At 30.7% G+C, this 27,069-nt stretch overlaps 2 protein-coding genes across 9 annotated transcripts in view; one reads left to right on the top strand and one right to left on the bottom strand.

The window, feature by feature from the left end:
• The window catches only part of LOC126733620 (disks large 1 tumor suppressor protein), an 825,690-nt gene that overhangs the window by 108,488 nt on the left and 690,133 nt on the right, over positions 1-27,069 (top strand). The gene's annotated exons all lie outside the window — the stretch shown is intronic.
• Positions 5,369-25,438, bottom strand: LOC126733790 (group XIIA secretory phospholipase A2-like). Of its 2 annotated transcripts, none has more exons than XR_007659866.1 (3): positions 22,382-22,524; positions 15,606-15,848; positions 5,369-5,583 (listed from the first exon to the last, which is right to left on the bottom strand). XR_007659866.1 is itself a non-coding variant. In XM_050437199.1 (3 exons), exons 1-3 carry the CDS (start codon positions 25,352-25,354, stop codon positions 5,489-5,491), a joined length of 519 nt encoding a protein of 172 aa, XP_050293156.1. In that variant the 5' UTR covers positions 25,355-25,438; the 3' UTR covers positions 5,369-5,488. The 2 variants fall into 2 exon arrangements, 1 of the variants encoding a protein (XP_050293156.1); XM_050437199.1 differs by lacking the exon at positions 22,382-22,524 and adding an exon at positions 25,174-25,438.

Below are 27,069 nucleotides of genomic sequence, written 5' to 3' on the forward strand. Positions count from 1 at the left end.
ATGCTTAAATTAATTTTATGTTTTGAACTGGAAGATAATTAATACGATGAATAAGACTTTTGAAATTATAAATATTTATTAGTCACATTTGGCCTGTTTCATTTTTAATATCAACAGAATAACTAATGGGTCTTGATAAAAATAAAATGTTAATTTTGTTAAACTTCCTAAGTATTAGAATAATTTGTATTAAATAGTTGCGTTTCTAAAGGACGCCGCATGAAAAATATAATATTGAAAAAAAACAAGATTTTGGAAAAAAAAATCCTATAAAGTAGAAAAGTAAGTTATCCTATTACACTAAACAAACGCAAAAAGAAAAGCGTGAAATCATTGAGAAATTGCACAGATGCAAAGAAACAAATCAAATTCGATCAGAAGCGAAATGGAAATGCCTAGGCTTTATTATATTGAGAGTGACAAAGAAGATAATACAATTTAAAATAAAAACAAATCAGAAAATAGAGACAGGCAAGCTGGTATAAAAAGCCCAAATAATGCAACCGTTGATAATAATATTGATAAAGTTTTTCAAATGGTGCTAAACGACCGTAGAATTAAAATGAGAAAGAGAGGTACCAGCAACTATAAATTGTTGCAACTTATCCTGTTTAGATCTGTAAAAAAGGGAGTTTTAGCATATACCTATTTATCCCAAAAACCGGGTCGTCGGTTTCATAAATTTTTACCAAATATTTCTGCCAAATTCATGGACGCTCACTGAAAAAAAATCAGGGAAGCAAAAGATATTTCAGGATTTTTAACTTTCGGGTCATCGAAGACCCATATTCGGTACGGCGAGGGTTAAGTACCGTTGATGAATTCTGGATACAGCATAAACTCTCGAAATAAAAATGTAGTAACAATAGTGGACTGTAAAGCGAGAATCGGCTTCAAAAAAGCAATCTTTATTTTCAGCAAAAACCGTTAAACGTTTCATTACTTAATTAGCTAAAAGCAGAATTTGCGAGCCACCATGTTTGCCAAAATAATAATTTCATTCAAAATACACCATCAACATCTCATCTGGTTTCCATGATTAAATTCTAGATCCTTTTTTCAATTTCAAATAAGAATGCCATCATCTTTGAAAACACCAATTATTATGTGGAAAGGTTAAAAAAATAAGAACATCGATAATTCAGAAAAATAAGGATCATCAATTATTAAGACCCCACTCGTATTATACTTAGACCAAACTCGTATTATACTTATACGTGAGACCAAAAATTAAAAAAATAGACATTAGTTAGGTATTGAGACATTCATACCTAAATATGAAAAGAAAAAATAGCTCTTAAGAATCATTCAGATAACTAACGAATTTTAAAGAGCTTTTTAATAGCTCTAATGGCTTTTTTTACATCTTTGCTGATTAAATAAATTGCGGTAAGTCCTTCGGCTCTTTTTAAAAATACCTATTAATTAGCTAATTTTTTAAAAAGTTGTCACCTCCTCTAATATTAAAATTTCTCTCATTAAATCTTCAAATCGTTTTAAAGCTACCACGGCTTAAACAGGTGTGTTTATTGCTCCCACCAAGACCTTTAATAGTGTAGACTCTATCGTGCACCAAAGTTGGGAGATAGCAGATTAGATCGAGTCATACGTGCAGAAAATGCAATCATAGGAATCTACGCTGAGGGAATCCTACATTATCATACATATTTCATAGATTATGCTATGCGTGCATTTTAGACCATATATTTAGCGATTAGCTTCGATCACCATTTTTTTTATTGCATATGTAACATTCCTAATAATAACACTGATTTACAATACTCCCAATCCCCATGCCCACCTCTGTGACGCCATCACAATCCTTTAGTTAAAGTAAGTCTATAAGTTAAGTCATCTAATTAAGTAAAACCAGTGCCGAGAGGACTACATAGTATTGTCCTAAACGAGGCGAGACAACACAGTGAACAGGGAACTTTTCCGACGCGATTAAATTTGCTCTCTAAAAAGGCGTAAATACGAGACTGGCTAAATTCATACAAAGGATTATTAAACGCCAATAGAGAGAGATGAGTATGTGATAAGAAAAATTAGGTGGAAAGGGCTTACTAAGTCGGATTTTAAGCAATGTAACAAAAAAATTTCGCTCATAAAAAGCATGAATATATAACATAAATGAAAATTAAAAATTAATTTGAACAAATTTTTTTTTAACTTTACTTAATAATATAATGAAAAAAGAAAATGTATGTTTTCTGGCTTTAAAAAACCTTTGAGAAAAAAGTAAATTTGGAATTAAATTTTAATTTATCTAAGTTTTAATATCTCTCAGGAAAGCAGTATTAGTAGGAAAATAATTAAAAATAAATTATGTTCTTCATTTATCTTTACTAATACATTTAAGAGATAAAATCAAGAGAGATAAATCATTATCTATTAATTTATCATTGTTAATATAATTAATCTAACAGACGAAAAGGGCTTATAGCGGATTTTAATTAAAAATTTCACTTTACAGACATACAAAACGTTGTCTTACCTCGGAATTTGCATGAACGAGTGCGTGCAATTAAGATTATTAAGAACAGAAGATTCCTTTAAAAAAAATAAGGTTTAGTTGTATTTTCCTACTCTGAAAGTCAAAGACAACCAAGATATAGGCTAACAAACTTAATGTAATTTTTTTGAATTTTAGCCATAGAGCCACTTTTTTTAATTAAAAAGCATATGCTGGCCAAATATTGCTTAAGATTCAAGTAAATCCGAGCAATAATTTTGAAAATATGCAATTAAATACCTGGTCGTATCCAAAAAACACATTTGCTCTTTAAAGTGACCACCTTGTTTTAAGTTCAAAAACTGAAAAACTAATTGGGGTATTTTTCTAAATCAAAAAGCAAATTACATGCTTGCCAAATATTGCTTATCAAATTAGTCCCAGTAATAATTGCAGAAATGCTCCTGGTGACTATTCATTCACTTTAAAGTGCAGAAGTTAAATGGTAACGGAGATTTTTGAAGTATATCTTTTTTAAACAAAACTATAACACAATGTATATTTTAAATTTAAAAAAAAATAAAATATTGCTGGTGGCGTCCTCTATGACGTAATTTTAAAAAAGGTTAATTTTAAGATTTGAATATATATAAAAAACCATTGTCTAAATTTTTCTGAAGAACAAATAGTAAATGTATGGCTAAAATTCAAAGAAATTACATTAAGTTTATCACCCTATATCTTGGTCGCCTTTGACTTTCGGACTAAAAAACTTTATCTTAACCTCATTCTTTTTTTAAAAGAAATAATGCTGTTAAATTATTCACCATTATTGATGGGATACGCTGGAGAAAGTATTAGAAATAGCAGACTCTCATTTTGATGCAGAATAAGAAATAACTATTAAAACAATATATGCAATATCTTCGTTCCCAATTTTTTCATCTCATAATTTTAGCTGCTTTATATTATTTTAAACTTTTGTCCACAGTCAACGTTTCTGAGAGTTAAAATATATGAGCTGAAGATTTATCATGTATTAGTTTAAAATTTCAGTTTCACCATATTTTAATATAAATCTTTGGTAAATTTACTTTTCTTATTCTCGAGTAACTAATCTTATTTTGCCACATATTTTTGAACAAAATTTATTAGTCATAAGCTACGGTAAAGACAATTAAAAATTTACTGTTTTGCCATAAACTTGCAACTAACTTGTAAACTTATATGTTATGCAACGGAATGAAAATTAATTTTAATTATATAGTAATCCAATAGCATTTGATCTCTTTATCAGAAATCTAGTATAACAGAGAGTTGTTTAGTTAAAAGGCAGAAGGTGAACTTGAGCAATGACACTTGGTGCTCTAGTTACGATTTAAATGCAGAATATTTGAAAAACTTGGAGAAAATGCTAAATGTTATCCTGCCGTGATAACTTAAATTTACAGCATACCAGCCACCTTAATATTCTTAGCAATAAATGTCTCTAAAATAAATATGTATACAGGGTGTCCCAAAACTTAGTGTACATAGAGCAATAGCATATTCTTTGGTTGAAAATATTACGATCTGATCAAATTTGTCTTGTCCAAAAACTGATAATAACCGAGATACAGGATGCTAAAGTTTTAATTTTATTTTCATTATGTTTTAATATTTAATATAATAAAAACATATCAGCACAAAACTTGGTAATAAAGGGTTTTTGGTGATTAGAAAAGTTTTTTCTTTACATAGCGCTATTTTTATTTTTTTTTTATTTTATCAATTCAAAATTCAAGTTATTTTGATAAAAATATGCAATAAATAACTGCATATTTTGACGCTTTTGTTGGTGTTGGTGTTTTATTGAAGTGACCAATAAAAATCTAGTTCTGGTGATATTGATAATATTGATAACAAATGTTTATACGGTGAATTGAGTTGGTTATTTAAAATTTAAATTATATACATGCATAAAAATTGCCTTTATATCAATGTGTAGTTAAAATTATGTAATTTATTAGTTTTGTCTTATTGTAATGCATCCTATTGATCTGCAAAAATAAAAACAGAGCCTGCAGAAAGTTTATAGTATTTATCCTAATGTTTTACAACGAAAGTAGGAAATTCGACCATTTATTTGAAGCATCCAAAAGTGGTTAAACCTAGAAGAATGGTATCTAATGCATCTTTTTAGTCTTACAAAATTGTATAATGAAAAACTCTAATAATGCGGTATAATATATAGTAATATATATTATACCGCATATTATAATATATATCATATCATATCATATTACATTATAATATATAATAATGAAGTAATAATGCGGATAAAACTTTTAATGCTTTCTCTAGTAACTCTAAATCTTATTACTCTTTAACTTTAAACATAAAATTAAAAAGACTATTTATTCTTCGAGGTGTTCTTCAAAGTCAATCAATATCTCCGTTATATCAACTATCATTCTGGAACCTCATTTTACTTCTTTTTTAATTTGTTTATAATCTTATTTTTGTATTACTGTGTTTGTTACCTAATAAGTTCTGCTCTCAATTATTTTAAGTTTTTAGACGGAGTAGCGGTGCTATATCTCAATACCTGTTATATAAATACCTTAGTCTTTTGTAATTTTTGAAATAATTAAACGTTTATTATTAATTATCTTTAAATAGAAAAATGCATTATTACCGAATAATATGACTATATCGCGGAAAATTGGTTAAATTTTCAGAGAAATACGGTTCATTAACAATAAAAGCTGTGTCTACTTAACAATTTATTAAAAGCCAAAGCCACCTCGTAAAACCACAGTAAGTCTTTTTAAGTTTTGTTAAATGACATTATTTTGAAATTGTAAGTACGTACATTACATATTTTATTTCCTTGATAAGTTGGTAATAAAAAATAATCAAACAAATAAGCCCTTAAAATTAGGTATATATTTTTATTTAATAAATAAGCAATCAAAATAATATATTTTAAAAGTTATTCGGAATAGGAATATCCATTTGTTTATTAAATGCAATAATTAATATAATTCGCCCTTAACAAACACATGCGCTTTTTTGAGCATACAAATAAGATACACATCCGAAATTTTCTACCGCTTTGGCAGCAACTATTGCGGATTCTCTGCAATCTAAAAGAAAATAAATACTTATAGACCCATAATATATTTACGAGTATATATTTATTTGGAAGGTGACGCCTTTTCAATACATTTATGGATTACTTTCATAGTGCTACAACGTATGATATAGATTCTTTAAGTGTTAAATAAATCTATTATCCCAGCTAGACGGAAAAGTTGATTCTTTAAGTTATTATTCTCGTGTAAACTGTTAGTTATTTTAAGTTATTTCACCAGTAAGCTAGTGCGCAACGACACAAAACAGAGTTTATACAGCCGTTCACAGAACTCAAATTCTGACTTCGTAAATTAATATAAACTATAAATAAATCTTATTATAAAGGCACAACTTATCAGAGACTCTTGCATTTTGCAGCTTTTGAAGGGTGGAGCCACATACAAATCCTAGTTTAGGTTTAGTTTATTTTGTTCATGTCGGCGCTTATCTCATTATGTTGCTATTCATATTTAATTTACTAACTAAAGTATCGATATTATTTTGATTTGTAAGATTTGCTAGTTAAAAAATGTATTTGAACAACGAATTGTGAATTTTTATGGTAAACATTGATTACAAATTCTTCCGCAGCATGCAGTTTTATATGATTATGATCCTACAGCACTAAACATACAAACTGAAAAGATCTTTGGAAAAATGTTAACTCTAAATTTTATCCAGCAGTAAAAGAAATATAATTATTAAATACAAAAATAATTTAAAGATCATGTTACAATTCTCTTTTTTTTTCTTTATAGATAAACGATGTCATATTAAAATAGTGCTCAACTCAATTCCTGTTTTCGATTGAGCTATTGGCAATGTTGAAAATTTTTGTCCGAATTTCCTTTCTAGCCGCAGATTCATTAGTCCTACAATACATCGTAAGATTTAGTTTATTAACTACATAATATGAGCCAATAATCTTGGGCTCTTAATGGATTATAATCTAAAATTTAGGAAACATGTTACACCTAAAAATTGGATACTTCGTATTAATATTTAAAAAATGCTTGAGCTTTTGAGGAATTGCAGGTAATTTGACTTGTCCAGGGACGGACTTACGGCACATGTCTAAATATTTTGTATATTTTTAAAAACACGACCCTTGCCTTTTTGTGCTCCGTCGCACCGTTTTCGTACAAAAAAATGGAATTCCTACCAGGGTTCTTTATTATATTATTTTATTTTTATTAGTTTTATTTATTCTCTGAAGATTTTATAATAAGCAGGTAATAAGGCCTGTCGGGTAATAAGGCCTATATTCAAAAAAACCGCTTTAAATTAATCACAAATCGATTGCGTTGGGTCCGCGTCTCCTATTGGTCCATTTACAAACGACATTCGAACGGAATACCCGCGATCCTCGCTTTCGGGCGTCAGTAAGTTCCAACAACTTGTGTCGACGGGTCGCCGCGTGTGATATTTTTTAGTATTTATAATTGTATTTTTAATTTATGACTGCAGATATTTTGGTTAGACTTTATATTTTGTGATTTCAATAGTTTATTAGATTAAATTTAGCCGACATAGTTTAAATAAATTTACATAATATATCGTCATGGATGGGTAATAAGGCCTATAAAAATAAGCTATAGGCCTTATTATCCTCATGACAAATTAATGTTTTTATTAACATATTATTAAACTTCTAAACTATTCTCGTTTTATTTTCACTGATTTTTAACATCATGCCTCCTAAAAGGGCACCTTGGTGCGAGGAGGATTTAATATCAGCAGTTCGATCTGTTCAACGCGGTACTCTGAGTACATATGGGGCTGCGGCAAGGTTTAAAATTCCCAGAAGAATCATTAGAAATCATGTTCAGAATGGAATCCTAATAAAAAGACTAGGTCGTAAATCCATTTTAAAAGAAGAACAAGAAGCTGATCTCGTTAAAAGAATAATAAGATTTAGTGAAATAGGTCTACCTGTGACTCCACGGATCCTTCGTCGATTGGTATTCAGATTCTGCGAAGATAATAAAATTGCTCATCAATTTAATACAACTTCAAAACTTGCTGGTAAAGACTGGCTAAAGGCTTTTATGAAGAGAAATCCTGTAATTTCTAAAAGAAAAGCACAGTTTATGAACCAGCTAGGGCTCAAAAACCTAATAAATTTATAGTTGATGATCATTTTTCAAAAATAGGGAAAATGTATGATGATCTTGATATAATTAATCACCCTGAAAGACTTTGTAATATGGATGAAAAAGGATGCCGCTTGACTATTCACCACCAGCCAACCGTTTTAGCTAAGAAAGGGGTAAAACGTGTTCACTTTCAATCGTCAGAACATGCAGAGAGTGTGACAATTGCAGGATGTGTCAATGCCCTTGGAATACCAATACCTCCTATGATTATTTTTAAAGGAAAGAGGCCAAAGCCAGAATTACATGATATTTATTTTTGGTGGATTTACAGCCACCAGGAACTCTAGTGGAAAAATCAAGTAAAGGCTACATGACTAACGAACTTTTTAAAGAAATCCTCAAGCACTTAGCCTGATACAAAAGTCCAGGAAGGTGCCTCTTAGTTTTTGATGGTGCAGCTTGTCATCTTGATTTGTCAATTGTTGATGTTGGAGACTCACTTGATATAGATCTCTACTGTTTGCCATCGAATACAACATATGACCTTCAACCCCTCGACAAATCTGTATATCGTTCATTTGAGCATCATTGGGATAATGAGGTATTATTATTCTTGAATCAGAATCCTAACAAAAAGCTGACCAAATCACGTTTTAACATCATACTTTCAAATGTTTGGTATAAATGCATGACATATAGTAACATTATAAACGGTTTTAAGGCTACTGGTCTGTTTCCATTAAATCCCGAGGCAATTACAGAAACAGCATTTGCTCCTTCAATTCTCTCAGACGTACCGGCACCGGATGATACCAACAAAGAAAATAGGTGTCCACCTGAATCTCCTCAACCTGGTCCGTCTGGAATGGCATCCAACAAGTCTGGCAAATTTTCCTATTCCAATGTTTACTCTTCTGACTCGGATTCGACTGATGACCATATCCCTCTTGCTGAATTAAAGAGACGAACAACAAAAGTCACTTCTTTTAATGAGCTTTTGCCCACACCAGTAAAAACTAATGAAAAACCTAAAAAAAATCGAAACAAAGCTCTAAACTACAAAGGAACTCCAGTCACTAGAGATCTTTTTACCGAGGAGAACAAAAGTCATGCCAAATTGAATAAAGATATTGAAAGCTCCAGGGAAAAGTTAAGTACCGAATGGTATTGCCATGGATGTGAGGAAGACAGGCAGGCCGATATGAGGCAGTGCAGCAAATGTCTTAAATGGTACCATGAGGAATGTGTTGGCTTAACAGTCAATGACATGGATGATTTTGAGTGTCCCGATGGCTGCAAAACTTCGCCCAATTAACGAGTTGTGCCATTTTTATGCATAGGCTTTATTAAACCTCCATCGGATAATAAGGCCGATTTGCGTTATTTTTCTCAATATTTATTTTTTGTTTTCTAGTTTTTTTAGAGATTATTTTTTTTAATTTGTTAAAATTAATATAGCCTTATAAGCACTTTATTGTATTAAACTAAATATTAACATTACATTCTTTCACTTTATTAATTTTTTTTCTTAGCCAGGCCTTATTCCCCTCAAGTACCTTGATAATAATAATAATAATAATAATATATTACCCAATTGCAAATAATGTCAAGGCAATAACATGAATAAGAGAAAAATGAGTGAAAAATCACTTTTATTATTATCAGTAATTTAGTAGTAATTAAATTAATTAATTAATTATTAATTATTTTAATAATAATACCCGGCTTGGGTACGGGCATTTTTGGGTCAAAAGGTGCAGAAAATGTATGGAAATGCACGGAGGATACTTTGAGCATTTAGTTTGAATTGTTTATTGTTTAGTTAAATTATTTATTTTTTATTGTAACGATATTAAATTTTTCGTTTTGACAAAAGTTTTGAAAGATCCTTGTACAGATTTTATTTTTTTGTGCGAAAACTGTGCGTCGGAGTGCAAAAATGCAAGGGATGTATTTTATTAAAAATGAACAAAATTTTTTGAAAATATATTTTTTTCAAAAGTGGCGTAGCTTTTTTTTATAAAAACAATTATCATACATTTTTAATACAGGAGCAAAATCAATTTTTTTGAAAAATTTCAACCCCCTATATTTTGAAAACGGCACATTTGCAACCATCTGTGTCCTATCTTAAACTACTTCTTTATGGCTCCTGTATATACTCTAACATATCTGACCATTTGAAAGGGGACACCCTGTATTTATTACCTATAAAACAAAGTAGCTACTGTATATTGAAACAATAATTGCTTCTGGCAACCAACTAAAAATTATTTTTAGTTGCTTGTCAGAGTTTTTATAGATGCTTTACTGATTCTGAACATTACCATATTATTTTTATTGCTATAGCCTTTATTGATGTAAATGTGGCACAAAATATTTCTACTGTTTTTTCTATTTCGGCTTTCTGTAGTATATGACATTATAGATTGTCAGATTATATCATATTATTAAATATGTCGAATATATCATTAAAAAATAGTTTTATAACATTTTCTGAAATAAATGAGGCAGGTTTTAGAGGATGAAAAAAGCCCTATTTCTTAAATTTCAAAAGTAACTTAATATAGCTTTTGAGTGATCGCTTGCTTTAATCCCATATAAACTATTATCTAGTTTAGTTTGCTTTATGCGAAAACTAATAATATATGAGTAATTTTGGAACGTTCTATATTTATTACCGATTTTGATTATACACCGCACGAAAAACCTAATCCTATACAAGGCTACAATCGTCTAGCTCTCAAAAGTAGTTATTTTAATATAAGAATTTAGACAAAAGAATTAAGCTCTAATTGCGCCTTCTAAATTTTATAGTAAAAATGAAAGCAGATTTAAGCTTTTTAAACCTTATACAGAAAACCGTTATAACCATATATTGTGACACACAATTATTTATAGAAAACTAAAATTAAATTGAATCTATGATAAATTCATCTAATTTTGCGCTGAGGAAAGTTGGCGAGTAAGGGATATATCTTTATAATTAAGCTTAAGATAGTCGCGTGTGTCTCTTTTTTTTCTAGGCTTAATTTGAAATATTATAAGATTTTACTCATATTTTACACCACTGTTTATAAACCTGACTCCACTAAAACTAACCTAAATCAACTGGTTTAATCGACTTATTCTAGGTAACTAGACAACCTGTCTATTTACGAATGAAATTGGGTTTCAAACTAAAGCGTTTATTACAATTTGACATACGCTGTCGGATGGCTCATTGAGCCGAGTTGCGATATTCGAAAACTGGGATGTCATGTTGAAATACCTACATTAAAGTAGGAACATTAATTAAGATTTAAATAATTAGGTACACAAGTAATTAATGCGTGTGTGTCTATTGAATTTTAGGAAAATAAACATTATCGTTAAGGCCTTGAAATAGAGAGGAAATAGAATATTTCATTTATAATTATAGCGTGAAAACTCTATAAATGGTGATATATTAATTTTTGTAAGGGATGATTTACCAAATCAAGTTAATTCTAAGGAAGGTCCTATGGTTGGAACCTTTGATGTTACACTCAAATTACGAAACAGTTTTACTACGAACCAATTTGTACTTTCGACGCGTGTTTCGCTAACCATGTTAGCATCTTCGAAAGAAGATTAAAACTAAACTTAAACTACTTATAAATAGCCTTATATACTAATGATGTAACTAATAGAGCGGCAAATGCAATGAGGCCGAACAAATCTTCACTAAGTAAACTTATAATTGATGTAATTGACTATAAGGGATTGGATCTTTGTCTTTGCTAAGAATGTTTTTTTGATTTTTAAATATTGCTAAACTTTCGTATGCAACTAATTTTCTATTGTTCTTAACAGGTTTAAGTAGTTTTAAGTGGTCTATCTCTATACAAAATACTGGTCACTTGGTAGGGATAGACAACTTAATATTTAAATGCATTCATGCCCCAACATCGTTCGTAATCACTTTGTGTTTACGTTATTATGTTAACCTTTATTTTTACCTTTACTGAGGACAGAATATCAGTTTCAATAACACATTCCCTCTTATCTCTATTAAATCCTAACCAAAAACCCTATACTACTAAAGGTATAAAAGTGGTATTTTTTTGTTTTCCCGCAGGGTGCATGGTTTGTGAGCAGCCCTGCTACCTTTCGCCTTGTTATTGCCTGAAGTGGGTCAACATCCGTTCCCTTTCTGAAGAGGGAGCTATTCAAAACTTGTTTGGAGAATTCCAGCTTTGGCAGTTCTCAGTAGTTTTTATGCTTTAGTTCCAACCTGTATCTAATATCTCTTTTTTCAGGTTTTGTCTCTGACTATAATGGTTCTGGGCCTATTATATAATTATAACTTGTTAGGTTGTTAAGTTTATTATATTATTAGTCTGTTGCTGGCTATATTATTAGCCATATTCTGTGATGGTCCGCGAGATCGTCCCAACAGTTCTGGTCTCTTGGTCAATTTACTTATATAAATATTCTTAAGGGAATATTCCTATTTTTATGTACTAAAATTTTGGGATTTTAATGGCCATGTGCGACTCTGGATCCCAATTTATATAGTAGTTGTCGGGAAGTAAGTACTTAAGACTAAATCAATCTATTGACATTTATCTTCTTACTCAGACCGAATCACCCAATCTGTCACTTTCACTGACATGACATATCACTGTCAAAAAAATGTCAAATATCCTGGATAATGAATGAAAGGAATACTGAATTTCAGATTAAGGTGTGTTTTTACTGATGGATTACAGGCGCCGTTAGATATTTGCAAATATAATTAATAAGATAAAGTATTTTCACGATACGGGCATCATAATATACAGGGTGTTTCAGAACTATGGGATCAAACTTCTAAGGGTTGTTCAGTGCAACAGTAGAATCCATTTGAGTATAGGAACCCATGTCTGGAAATGTGTCACTACGCCACTACGGCCCTAAGACGCGTTTAAATTTAGAAATAATATTAATTGCCTAAATAGGATCTGATGCATTTATTTTTACCTTTTGTATATGATACCATCACAACAATTGTTCAAAATGTCTTCCTCCAACCTCAATAAACCGATTTAAACGCCGCACATGATTTCGGCGGACTACACTAAAAATTTGATCCTCGTTTTGAATGATTGCAAATGCTGCTGTTATTCTTCCAATTAAGTCTAGCTCTGATTCTACTAGAGTTTTGTAGACTAAAGGCTTTACATGCCCCCACAAGAAAAAATCGAGCGACGTTAAATAGGGTGACCTAGGAGGCCAAGAAACTGCTCCACCTCTGGCAATCCAACGGTGCCCAAACCGCTGAGCCAAATACTCGCGTACTTGTACAGCAAAGTAAACCGGCGCTTCATCATGCTGAAACCACATTTGCTGTCTAACGTTTAGTGGAACATTTTCAAGGAGTTCTGGGAGAACTTCCTCCAAGAAACGCAGATAAATAGGTCCTGTTAACCGTTCCGGTAGAAGGTATGACCCAATTAAATAATCATCAACAATGCCTGCCCATACGTTGACAGACCAACGATTCTGATGTTTTCTTGGAAAAATTGCATAAGGATTTTCTTCGTCCCAAACATGGCTATTCCTACTATAAAAAATACCGTCTCTTGTGAAAGAGGCTTCATCGGTCAACAAAACATATCGTAAAAAATTTGGTTGTGCAATGATGTGATCCAGAACTTTCTTGAACTTTCTGGAAGTGGTAAGGATGGAGTTGTTGCTCGTGTAGTACCCGCAAGACAGAAGCGTTACTCGTATTCATATTCTTAGCGACGTCACGTGTGCTATTTGATGGTTCATCGGCAACTCGCTGAAGCACCTCTTCTTCAAATTCGACCGTTCTTACGGTTCGAGCAACACCAGTATCATGCCTCTTGGTCTTAAACATGCCTGTCTCAGCGAGCCTCCGATGAACCGCAATAAACTTTTTGTATCCAGGATGCTGTCGTTCGGGATAACGTTCATGATACAACCGCGATGCTGCTCGTGCATTGCAGGTTGTTGCTCCGTATACCAAATGCATATCCGCCAATTCTTGATTGGTAAAGTTTTCCATTAGCAATAAATGTTTAAAAATTGTAAGCTATAAAATTGTTAAACATGACATTGAGAATTGACATTGATAAGCGTTGATTTTAAAGAATTGTTGTTATGGTATCATGTACAAAAGGTAAAAATAAATGCAGCAGATCCTATTTAGGTAATTAATGTTTTTTATAATTTTTGACGCGTCTTAGGGCCGTAGTTGCGTAGTGTTGCATTTCCGGACATGGGTTCCTATACTCAAATGGATTCTTCTGTTGCACTGAACAACCCCCAGAAGTTTGATCCCATAGTTAGGAAACACCCTGTATAATGACCGTAACAAGTGTTTGACCTATTCTTAAACTGTCAGAAAGCGTTTGTTGCTGCCTGGTCTCTTGTAATGATTGCGAAAATTCGGTCATTTGGCCCATGTTCTCTCAACAATTGGAGATAGGTCTGGATTCCTATTATGTTTGCTTACGAGGCCAATTCTGGTCACCAAGTCGGGAAACGATATGACCAGGAGCAAACAAGCAGGTCGAATGTCAATGTTTCACAGGCAGTATAATAATATGTGATAACGTTCTGCGAAAATCACATGTCATCAGTAGCTTCCAAATGAGGCGCACAAGAAATTGTATTATCATAGTACGATAACGTTCGCCATTTACCGTTACTGCACACCATACAGTGACATGTTGTGCATTGCTTTCTGATGAATCGCTCGTGGATTTTCTATGCTTCAAATGCGACAGTTTTACCTATTAACGAAGCCATCGAGATAAAATTGGGTCTCATCACTGAAAATCAGAGTAGATTGCTCTAGGATTTAATTGGTGAATTCCCTTCGCTGTTATGCAGCAGTAAATCTTTAGTATACGTTGAAGAGGTCCTGTTAAAATTCCAATTCTTATGCTCGATGACGAATTGACGTCTCTGACCTTTCCGTGACACTCTCGCGAACTGCCGTGATGTTTTTTCTCAACGTCATCTTCGAGCTCGTTTCGTGTGTTTCATTACCTACCAAACTTTTGGATTATTCTTTTCACACTAAATGAATTAGGAATATTATTTCGACTGATCATTGAGCGCACTTTACGAATAGCGGTCAATAAAATTTCACCAGATAGCAAACAGACAATCAGGACGCGTTGTTCTGCCGTACGGTCTATGTTTACATCCCTTGTAGATTTCTTATTTACTCGGTATATTAGGATTTGGAACTGACGCCCTTAATATAAATCGTCGTCTCGATATTAGGCCAGTCTCTCTGGAGCCGTTATTTTTACCAATAAAGTAATCGTTAAGTCCATTGCATTCAAATAGTATAAATCAGCAAGTATCCCAACCCACAAAACTGCAAATATCAAAATATATTTTTTATTAGGTTGAAAGATATCCTACGAAACCAGTTAAATTTAAACGATCTGTTATTATAAAAATTTGCCGTATAAAATTATTAGGATTTGACCATTTCACACCACTTGCATTCACGCTTCTTTAATCTTTATCGTCTAAATAACCATTACAAATTTACTCCATACCTAGAATTGAGGAAATGTTGAATACATGACTAAATGTTTTCGATAATATCTGCATAAATTCAGATTTGTCTTTATGAATGAGATCATTATCTTTTGACACACGTATTTGAATTAATTTACTAAATAGGAAAAGTTTTAAAGCATACATTTAAAAAAAATTATCTTATGATTCGTTAGCTTAATTAGTTATAGTTTTCTCGAAATGAAAATACCCTTTTAATAAAAGACACTTCATTAAAAAATGAGTAGTATGCTTGATTTAAACGTTATATTTTTTTAAATATGAGCTAAGTAATATGTTTCTTGGAACACTAACATTACACTACATTGAAAAGGCGTCACCTTCTATTTCAAATAACTATTTATCGATGTAAACTAAATCATAATTACCTCTAACTTTATCTTCATCGCCTCTATTGCAAAGCCTTAAAAGGCAAAACAGAAATTGCCGATCGCAGATCTCTTTGTTGCTAGCGCAAGTGTCGTAGCAAACGTCGTGATCGTTACAACATGATTGCATCCCCCAATTGCTTATTGCTGGCATAAAGAATCCGCCTGTCCTAATTTTGAAGCCGAACGTGCCGCATCCGTTGGATTTCGGGATGTGGTTGGGGTCTTTTTTTGGATAAATACCTTAAAAACAATTAAAATGGATTAACAATTATATTAATAAAATAGCGTATACCATACTTAAACTTGCGGCAAATAAAGAGTCATATTGCAAAAAATACCTTTGTAATTTATGACTAAGTATAATTAATAGATAAAAGAAAGCACCAATCAAATAATTTCTGGTTATCCACGTTGTGTTTTATCTTCTTTACCCTGTAGAAAAAAATTACTTCGGGGAGATCCTTAGCCTATTAAGAGGAGAGCAAGGATATAACGTAAGAAGCCGTTGCATCTATAGATTTTTTCTCAAAAATGAAATTTACGAAACTATAGATTTCATTACTACTAAGTTGCAGTTTTTGACTATGCTCTGAAGAAACTGGCTGGATAATTAGAATTACTTGCTTTTCTATAACTATTTGCTCTTTTATCGAATGTAATCTGCCTACCGATACAACAGCAATGCTTTTTTTAAATTAATTTACAAAGATGCAGAAAATGTTCAATAATGCTATAAGATCAATAGCTTTTAAATTTTTTTTTTGAGAACACACTAGTTTTTACAGTAGTTGCATCGTTGCAACCACTAACTACGAGAGACGGTTAAATAATAATATTCGAAACAACAAAATATCCATTAGATTGATCAATTGAAAGTGGCAAGGTACATCAAATTATAATAATACAGCCAATATGCTCGTTAGTTTATACGTTAAATTAGTTAGGAGCTCGCTGTTAACTAATTTAATTTAACTTAATTGGGGTCCCTTTCATATTAAGGTCTGGTTAATATATCAAAGTCATATGCTCAAATAAAGAGTAAATTAATGCTGATCGCTCAAATATGCTTCTATTACTGTATGCTTAATATGCTTCTTATGCTCTGATCATTCAAATATGCTTTATTGTCAAAACAATTAAAAAAATTTTGTAGACAAAGCTGTACATAAAAAACAAAACACACAAATGAGCCGCTCAGGAGCAGAATGGCCCAAGTGCAAAAAAGGAGTTTTGAGATAATTGACATTAACTTTTTTTATAAAAAGTCAAACGAAAATTTGTATCGTAAAAGATTTATTTATTATAAGTTTTCAACTTTAATAATAATAATAATAATATGGCACATAACATTATATTGGAATAAAATAATTTCAAAAAACATTGTTTTTCTGTAAAAAAAAACGAGTTGGGCCACTCTGCCCTTTAAAATTATTTAAAAAAAAAAAACAAATTATAGCACTCGAGCCTCAACGTCTTGTTCTTGTGTCGCAATATCTTCATCAACAGCATTCTCACTGGTTGTCAAATTATTATAAAATTAATGGGCGATTGAGGGTATATAGCACAGAAGTCCTTGAAGGTCTTATACTTCAATTTTTCGCTAGGTCGGCCTCTCGGATACAAAACATCTAACTGGAAGGCATCCTGTCTCATCTGTTGAAGCTCTATGCGTTTTTTAGTGACATTCACATTGTAGAAAAGAGCGGCATATTATTCGACTTTTACATTTTCTTCTCCTTTTTTTTGATTGGTTAAAAGTTTTTCCAAATTCACTGTACTTCTAAAGTCACCACTTGTCATCTTTACTATTTTAAATTTATTGGTCAGAATAAATCATGTACGCACAAATTGCAGCCATTTTTATATTTCTATTGTGGCCTCCGCACTGGTCGCTGTACATAATTAAATTGGGAGTTTGTACATAATTTTTGACATAATGCATGATACATGAGCCTATTTCTTGAGGTCCACGTGATGCAATTCCCTCATGCCAGAGGTACATGTGTGCGTGGTTTGTAGTTAGGTTATGGATACCTAAACAATATGTCCATAACTGCCTCTTGTAGTAGGCTACCCCTGTAGAAATATTAGGCGTAGGTAATGTCTTCATAAGATCAAATGCAATGGTCGTTGTGGAATTTGGATCTTGTTTTGGATCTTCTCGCATTCCATTTCGTGCTGCTTCTGCCTTACGTAAATGAAGTTCTTTTTCCATTTCCACTTTTCTTTTATCTTCGCCAGTTAAACTATTTATTTTTACCTTTATAGAATCACATTTTTTGCACATGTCAGTTGCAGGATACCGGAAATGAAGATTAAACTCTTCGTTAAAAATTTTTGAAAACACAAATTTTGACACTTTCTGTTCACACTCATCAGTTTGTAAATACAAGTTGTATAATTTGCTTATGTTTAAATCTGGTGAAAGATATTCCCGGTTTGGATTTTTAACCCTGCTGTAGTGCGATTTATACTTGAAAAATTTGTTGACAAAATGTTTAACATTATTAATATCCACCTGATTAGTTTTGTTTTTGGGGGGATGCTTACCTCTTCTATCTATAGGCGGTGTAGTATGCTCGCCACCCCTCGTTTTATTAATTAGAGCTCTGGTCAAGCGACCATCCGAAACCCTCAAAGCATTTTTAAAAAAAGTTTACAGACAATAACTACATCTCCAGTTTCTTTGGGCAGTTTATAAATATGTGTCTTACTACGTTTGTTTGGATCTTGAGAATGCGTGAAACGACCCTTATTAGATACTGTTACTTGGCCATTGATATAAGATGTCTGTAAATTGAAGTTTGATAAACTGTAAAAATTCTTGAAGATGCGTTTTCTCTCTTGGATACTTAGTAACAAGTGGCATTGTCTGGAACAATTGCATTCTCCGTTAAAAAAAGTTTTTTCTGCAACTTAGTTTCCCCTGTAGTTAAGGTAAGATTTTCCGGAGTTTCTTGCAACTTTACTTTTTTGCCTTTTCCAACCTTGTTTTGTCTTTCTTTTTCTACCTTTTTTTCCTCCACAATGTTGGCATTAAGTGCAATGTTCTGAATCGACTCTCCAGAATCACTTTCGGACTCGTCATCTGTCATCGTCATCTGTTGGCGGGTGAAAATCCGAACCAGAGTCTATATCAAATTCACTGGGTTCGGCTATGCTAGAAATATCTGACATTCTCCCCTGAAACAAATGAAAATTATCTTATAACTTATGGTTATAATAATTATGGTTACGATAAGCCGAAGCCAAGTCACTCCCTGTAATTTGTTTTTATTTTCAGGTTATGTTTTTATAAAATATTATTCTTAGCTTATTACATGCATGCCATACGTAAATTCAAATTCAAATTCAAATTTATTAATCATTTTGGTTATATTATAACAATTTTTAACTTAATTATATTCAATAATAATAGTTAACAGTCATTGTTTTTAACATACACCTAGATGTTGTAACATCTGTTTGTGTATGCTGAGAAATCACAAAATTTTAGTAATAATATAAAATATAACTAACCATAATCTACAACTAAACAAAAATTCTCCAATAAAATTTCCCTTCCCAAAACTATTTAAAAAAATTAAATTTATCTATATTTGAATAAATAAATTTTCTACAGACCTTACTAAAGTTTTTAATATTATTTATATTTTTTAAGCTGTTTGGTAAGATGTTATAAAATTTCGGGGACAAGTATCCTAAAAATCGTTGCCCTATAGTTTTTTTTATGTTTGGTATTTTTAGGTGTCTGTTTATATTATTTCGGGTTGTGTAGGAATGACTAACATAATTCTTGATTTGTTCTGATTTATGTGTATAAATGCATGTTGACAATATGTAAATTGAGCGTATATTAAAAATTTCTTCAGAATATAATTGTTGTGTAGGAAATCTTTTTTGTTTTTTGTATATAACTTTTAAAATAAAGTTTTGTACTACATTAAGTTGTTTTAAACAATTCTTGTATAGACCTCCCCAGACAATCACCCCATACCTTAACAAGGACTCAACCAAGGATTTATAAATTAAAATTAGTAGTTTTTCATTTAAGATATTTCTCAAAATATGAAATCGATAAATAAGTTTACGGATGTTTTGTGTTAATTTTAGAATGTGTTGGTCCCATTTTAAATGTTTATCCACAGTGATACCCAGATATTTAGTAAATGAAACTTCCTTGATATCAATTAATTCAAGTTTAATTTGTTGAAAGCTGGGGCGATTAGCAGCTGTTATAGAAAATGCAATATAGTTTGTTTTTTGACTATTGAGACTTAATTTAAAAGAATCCAGCCAGTTCTTGACTGTTGCTAGACCAAGTTCTGCAGTTTTTTTTGTGTCTCCCCAAGAAATTCCGTGAAACACCGCAACCGTGTCATCTGCATATGATATCAGTGACCCGTCATGAATTTTAAGATTGGTAAGAGCGTTAATATAAGTTATAAAGAGTATAGGTCCAATAACTGTTCCTTGTGGAATTCCAATTTTTATATAAGATGGTTCACTAATCTCATTATTTATTTTTAAAGACTGTTTTCTGTCCCCCAAGTAACTTTCAAAGACCCTTGACACTGGACCTCTAATACCATAAGATCTTAAAGTATCTAGCAAAAGCTCATGCGGTACAGTGTCAAAGGCCCTTGCTAGGTCCAGAAACACTGCCAAACACTTTCTATCACCATCAAAAGCCTGATTCACTCGCTTTGTTAATTCGCAGACAGCATCGGATGCGATGCCAATGAAACCAAACTGATTTTGTGTTAATATGTTATTTTTTTGTAAATAGTCAATAAGTCTATTTTTCAAACATTTCTCGAAGAGCTTGAAAAAATATTAATCACACTTATAGGACGATAGTTACCTATTTCACATTTATCACCTGATTTATATATTGGAGTGATTATTGATACTTTAAATTGAGTAGGTACTGTTCCTGTTTTAAATATTAGGTTGATAATGTGAACCAATGGTTCAATAAGGTAAATATGAAATTTTTTTATAAATTTTGAGCTAATAGTATCTATCCCAGGCGCTGAATTGTTTTTTAACGAAAAAATATGTTTAATTATTTCATTCCTATTAGTTGGTTTTAGAAACATTGAAGATACACTGTTATGATTAATTTTGAATTGTTTTTTTGGTTTTTTTATTTGGTTTTGCATATTTACTCCTACGTTTATAAAATACTGATTACAAAAGTTTGCCATGTCTTTGTAATTTGAAAATTCTTTGTTATTATTTTTTATTTTTATTATGTCATTTCCTTTAGTAGTAATTTGATTTGTAACCTCATTTATAACCTTATACATTTTGCTCATATTATTCTTAGATTCCTCAATTTTTGTTTTGTAATAGTCATTTTTACATTTATTTATTATTTTACCCAATGAGTTTCTGTATGTTTTATATTGTTGTTCTTTTTCCAAACTATAATTTTTATTCAATTTTCTTTTCATTTTGTCCCTATTTTTTATTGAACATATAATAGCAGCAGTTATCCAAGGTTTTATTTTTTTAATTATTTTTTGTTTTAATATTTTTGTCTCTTCACAGCTTTGTATAATATGTTCGACAACATTATAAAAAATTTTGGTTGCAATTTCGACATCATTAATATTTAAGATAGTGTTTTCCCAATTTTGTTTTATAAGTAAATCTTTTGCCTTCTCATTGTTTAATATTTTTATAGTTTTAATTTTTATATTATTGGAAACATTACCTGCCCGAACCTCGTCTCTAGCAAAATTAAGCAACACAGGATAGTGATCGGTAACGTCAGTTTCCAAAATAAAAGAAAGATGTTTATTTTTGTTTTCCAAAAATTTTTTTTTAAGGAAAATGTGGTCAATACAGGTCCTTGATGTTAATGTGACCCGTGTAGGACCAGTTATAAGGGAGTAGAATCCGTAAGACATCAAGAGAGCTAGGTAGTTATTTGTATCAGCTGAATTTTCAGATAGAGTATTTATGTTTATATCTCCCAGAAGTATTTCTGTTTGCTGATTACATTCACGTAATAAATAATTTTCCAGGTCATCGAGAAAAGACGATACTACCGTCGAGGGAGGTCTATATATACACGTTATGCCATATTGTATATCAGTTATAGCTAAAGTTATCCTAATCAAAGTAATTCCCGACCTAATTAGTTTTATATTTTCTACTTTGTTTATGATTAAATTATTTTTTATATAAACAACCACCCCATCATTCTGGTTACAGTCTCCCCCATTATAATACATTTTAAAGCCCTCTATATTAAATTCATTACCAACCAATTGCCATGTTTCACCCAAAACAATAATGTCGCAGGATATTAAATTATATGTTTGTAGAAAAACTATCATTTGATCAAAGTTTTTTTTTAAACTTCTTATGTTAAAATGAATGATATTTAAGAGTTTGGAACCTATGTTAATTTTTTTGCTTACATAATCACAGTCCGTACTTTGTTGATCCGCATTATCTAAAACGTCCAGTTCTTGTAGCACTTCTACCTCTTGCCTATTATTTGCCATAACTTCCATCATAGTCAATTTTGTTTTTCAAAAGCGTGATTTGATGTTCAAAAGACGGACAAGTTTTGTCGTTTGCGGCATGATTTATATTGTGCTCCAAATTAAACTTTGCGTTTGCATGAATACAATTGATGCATTTTTTTTGGTTTTTTGGGCACTCCTTAACTGCGTGTTTCTCCGAACAATACTCACAAAAGACCTCATTCGGACATTCCGTATTTTTTTTTTTTAAACTTAATATTTCTAACTTACCTGTGCTGGCACATCAACAGATTTGCAAAAATTGTTATAATAAAATATTTATTTCCCATTTACACTCGACAAAATAGAAAAACAATGACAACGACAACGACAACTTTTGAAAAGTCAAATTGGCCCAACTGCTAGACCACCAGTCACTTAGGCCACTTTTCTGCTACATGTTATGTAAATCCAGTGTGCCGGCCCAAGTGTACTAAGAGCGCCATCTAGTGAATATTAGAGAAACGTCAATTGGGCCACTTTTAATTTGTAAATAATAATACGGTATCTACGAATACGGGCCTATCTGAAATATGTAATTTTTTTACTTGGGCCACTCTGCTCCTGAGCGACTCAAATATAGAAACCAAAATACAAGTACTAAATAAATATACACAAAACTGGGTACAAAAGACATAACCTGACCTGGTCAAATTTCTTATACTAAATGTAAAAAATAAGAAAGTAAAATAAAAAAAGTAAAAAAAAGTAACAAAAACAGTCAAAAACATTAATACAATGTTTAAAAAGTCATAAAAAATTGTATAGAAATTTAGTAACACAAAATATTGCTATTCAACATCGTAAAAAATTTAATAATTAGACAGTGCGTGCATGATACTCAAAAATTAATATTAAAAAAAAATCATCTGCTGCATATAAAGCTCTCTCCAGTAAAAATTATTTCAAAGTATTGCGAAAAAAAAAAATTAAATAACGACTTTCAAAGAAAATCTTGCCATGCAACTTTTGGAAACGGCAGTACCGCCAATCCCAATAAATCCCTCAAAAGAGCACAAAGTTTCCGAAAAGACAGATAACGAGAAAAAGCTAAAAAGAGGCAGGTGCAGATATTGCTACGAAAAAAACTCACAAGAACAGAGGCGTAATTATGCTGTAAAAAATACCAAAAGAATTTCCTACGTTTGTCTAGGTTGTGACGAAAATATTTTTATTTGTATGGACTGTTTTTTCCAAAAACATGTTTTTAAAAATATAAAATAATCTTTTCATTTTAAAGTATTTTGTTTTTAAAATTAGTTTGTTTATTTTATATTTATAAATAACAATTTTACATGTTAAATTACTGCCCATTGAAAAAATAAACGTATCATTTAAAAAAGTCAATATTTTGTGTCATATTATTTCGAAAAACAAAAATATTCCCGAGCCATTCTCAAACAAACTATTTCCTAAGCCAGACCAATCCATACATACATTTCAATCAACGCTTAATGTGGCCGCCCCATGTACACATGGCTTGGAAGGTAAGAAGTTCTGTGTCCACTGGTGGTACACATGGCAGTTAACGTGTTAACTATTTATTTTTCTTAACAAAATCTAGCGTACCATTTTTTTTTCTCATACTTTCTTGTTTTACCTGTACGCTGTTTCTTGTCTTACTAGTGAATTTAATTATTTTTAATTGAATGAAATTTAGAAAACAAAGATTTTTATCTATAAGTATATAAGCTGATCCTTTACTCTGAATGGAAGTTTTGTCGTGATTTTGCCATTTTTTTTTAAATTTCCATGAATAAAGAAGAGGATTTTACATACGGCTAACATACATATATAAAAGTTTTAAGACTGTTGTATTATTTCTGCCATTTTTATAAAAATTTGGCTACTAAGTACTTTTAATTTACAAAAAATATGTATACCTTTTTTTTCTATACTTACATATTTTCTATTACTAAAAAAAATATTTGAAAAAAAATTAAAATACTGAATTACTTCATATTAGTGCATAAAAAATACAAAAAAAATTCAACAAATTTTAAATGCCAAAATAGGGTTCTATATTATGCCAGTAAGGGTACGGTTGAGTAGACAATTTTATGTTGCTTATAATGATGTTTTACACTAAGGCTATCCCATTTGACAAATCAGTGAGGTTAGTTAGAGATGAGATGAAATTAAAATAGAATATAAAATTAGGAAGCAAATAAAGTTTACATATTTTTGGATTTTTTTAAATTTTTATAGGAGCTGAAGTATTAAGAATGGAACATTCTTAAAGTGACATAAGGTAGAAGATCGAAATCTTAATTTTTTTAAGTACACATCGATCAGACTAGTCGATTTTTTTGAGAATGATAATTAGGTAATAAAAATTACCCCAAAACATTTACTTTCCAATTTTGTAAAAAATGGAAAATATATAGCCAAGTTTCAAGTATATTCTTTTATTAGTTCCAGTTAAAATAAAAACAATTTCAGAAAATTAGGTTTAATTTAATATTTTAAAATATTTAAATTAAGTTATTTTTTCCAGGTTTCAAATTGTAGTTTGTAAAAATTACGTTTTTTTATGGAAGATTTTATGCATATGCAACTTTAAGCAAAGGTCATTTTAAATATTCATGTAGTTAGATTATTGTTTAATTTAATTTCGACTTTTTTTTACTTAAATAAAAAAAAAATAATTCCTTCCTATAAATGAGGCTTGTTTATTATAATTACTTTGATATTTTATGATAAATTGCTATATTCAAAAACCCTAAGAAAACTCTAATAAGTCTAAATTTGTATTTTATAGGAGAAGCAAAACAAAATTTGGTTAATTTAAAATTAGATAAATCGAAGCAGACTCGAAAGTCAAAAACTCAATCCAACACAAATGAGGTTTTTCAAATAGATTTATTCTAATTTCCTGGGGAAATAGTTATTTCGAATCTTTGATCGAAATAACCCCAGGTAAATAGCTTTTTTATTTATTAATAAGAAATTATCAATATTAATATTTGTTGAGTTGTTACATTTTTCTTCGGGATGTGCGATATTTTATATACAAAGCTCACCTGAAGGACATGTCAGAACACATTTCTCTTCTGTGACTAGAGCCATAAATACTTCTTTTGCAGTTTTAAGTTTTCGGCCTATTGCTTTAAACCCCTCGGCGATTCTTTGGAAAAACCCGGCTCTTGCCATATCACAAATGGAGAGTAAAATTACGATGTACACTAAATAATTGATTTTCATTATAATTTGACAAGAAAAATTAGGAGCACACGGATAAGCAACTAACTACAGAACTACTATATGTTCTCTCATCAAGCAAATGAAGTTTGTAATAAAGGTAACTCACGAGCAATAATTTTAAAGACATAAAGATAAAAAATTGCTTACCTTAGTACGGGTATAGAATTTCAGATTTGAGATTCAGCAAAAATACTAATTCAGCAGTAAATCTGATTAAACTATTTATTTCTAAAATGGTAGGGGATATAATAACCTGTAATAGATAAGGTATTTTATGTATAGGAACAATATAATTTCATGCTAAATTAAAATAACTTTTACGAGTCAATTATCAGGAAATTTTAAATAGATCAACATTTCAATTTCAAAAGTTAATAAAGCTGTTCATAAATTTATTTATTCATTCGCTAAAAACGGTTTAAATTGATTTTACTTAGGGCTTAGCGAGTAAAAACTTCCATGAGAATAAATTTTCAACACAGGTGTATATTGGCAAATTATTTTCCAAAATGTTTTCAGTCAGAGTTAAAAAAGAGCAAAATTAAAATGATTTGTGTACTATCCAACTTTTTAGTACTTTTTAAACTATTCAAATAGAGTCGTAAAAAAATTAAAATTAAATGGCGAATACTCGGTAAGCCAAATATCTTCGAAAGTATTCGGAATTTTTGAAGTTTTAAAAAAGCATTTTAATGAGCACCAAATTGCGCAACTTTCCCTTGATTTAACTGACCTCGTATTTGTTCTAGTTTACGAGATCCTAATGATGAGCCTCGAATTTGGGACACCCTGTATATACTATATTAGTAAAATATAATACGAGATAATGCGACATGCATATTTTTTGAAAATTTGGTTACTTCGCTCACAGGCTTCACTCTATCCATTTGAAATGTTTTCAGTATTGTGACGTTACCACTTGGAGTAAAAAAAAATATGAAAATCGAAGCGTCGACGCAAATATAAGCTTTTGTATCATTGGATCTATATCCAACAAATTTTTTACAAATTTCCAATATAATTTGATGTTTTTTTAAAATAAGGGATGAACACTTGCATCTGCTGTAAAAACATTAAAAAGTATTTAAACATTTCAAAAATATATTAATATAGCGTGTTTATGATCTATTTAAATTTTATTTAAAAATAAATTAAATGATGCCAGTAAAATACGTCTACTAATCAGAAAATATTTTAAAAAATTATCGTTATTTGATTAATACAAAACAGCAATTTGCATACGAATATTATTTAAATGTCATTGCTGAATGAATTATTTAATAAAAAAAATATAAGCGTTAATTTGCATTCAGCAATATTGAAAAAAACGCAACTGAAATTTATTGACTGTAATAAATTTACAAAAAATATAATTATGTCTATTAATATTTATGTTAAAAAAATTAATCTTTCTTTCAACGTCTTATCGCAGAATCTTATCTGATTATATTAAGATTAAAACAGTGTAGTAAAATAAAGAGTATTACTAGAAGCCAGTTGCAATATTCCCTCAAAAGGTACCTAATATAAGTTTGCTGTCAGATAAACTTTTAGTCAATTAATTAAAGCCCAAGGGGTCTTCCTAGCAATGTGCATGGATATAATTTAAGTTCCTTCTAGGTAATAAGAAGTATCAATAAAGTGACAAGGGGTCAATAGGAATAATATTTTTCTTAAAAATATGCTTATTCATTTGTAAAAACATTTTACTCGTT

Source organism: Anthonomus grandis, chromosome 1, assembly GCF_022605725.1.
Source record: "Anthonomus grandis grandis chromosome 1, icAntGran1.3, whole genome shotgun sequence".
NCBI lineage: Eukaryota > Metazoa > Arthropoda > Insecta > Coleoptera > Curculionidae > Anthonomus > Anthonomus grandis.

Bases quoted from the DNA above. Each gene is read 5' to 3' on its own strand.
- LOC126733790 (XM_050437199.1), bottom strand. From the start codon at position 25,354: ATGAAAATCAATTATTTAGTGTACATCGTAATTTTACTCTCCATTTGT. The intron at 15,849-25,173 runs GTGAGCTTTGTA...ATTGTTTTTAAG, and splicing joins TGTTCTGACATGTCCTTCAG to GTATTTATCCAAAAAAAGAC. The intron at 5,584-15,605 runs GTAATTATGATT...ATTTTCTTTTAG, and splicing joins CGATGAAGATAAAGTTAGAG to ATTGCAGAGAATCCGCAATA.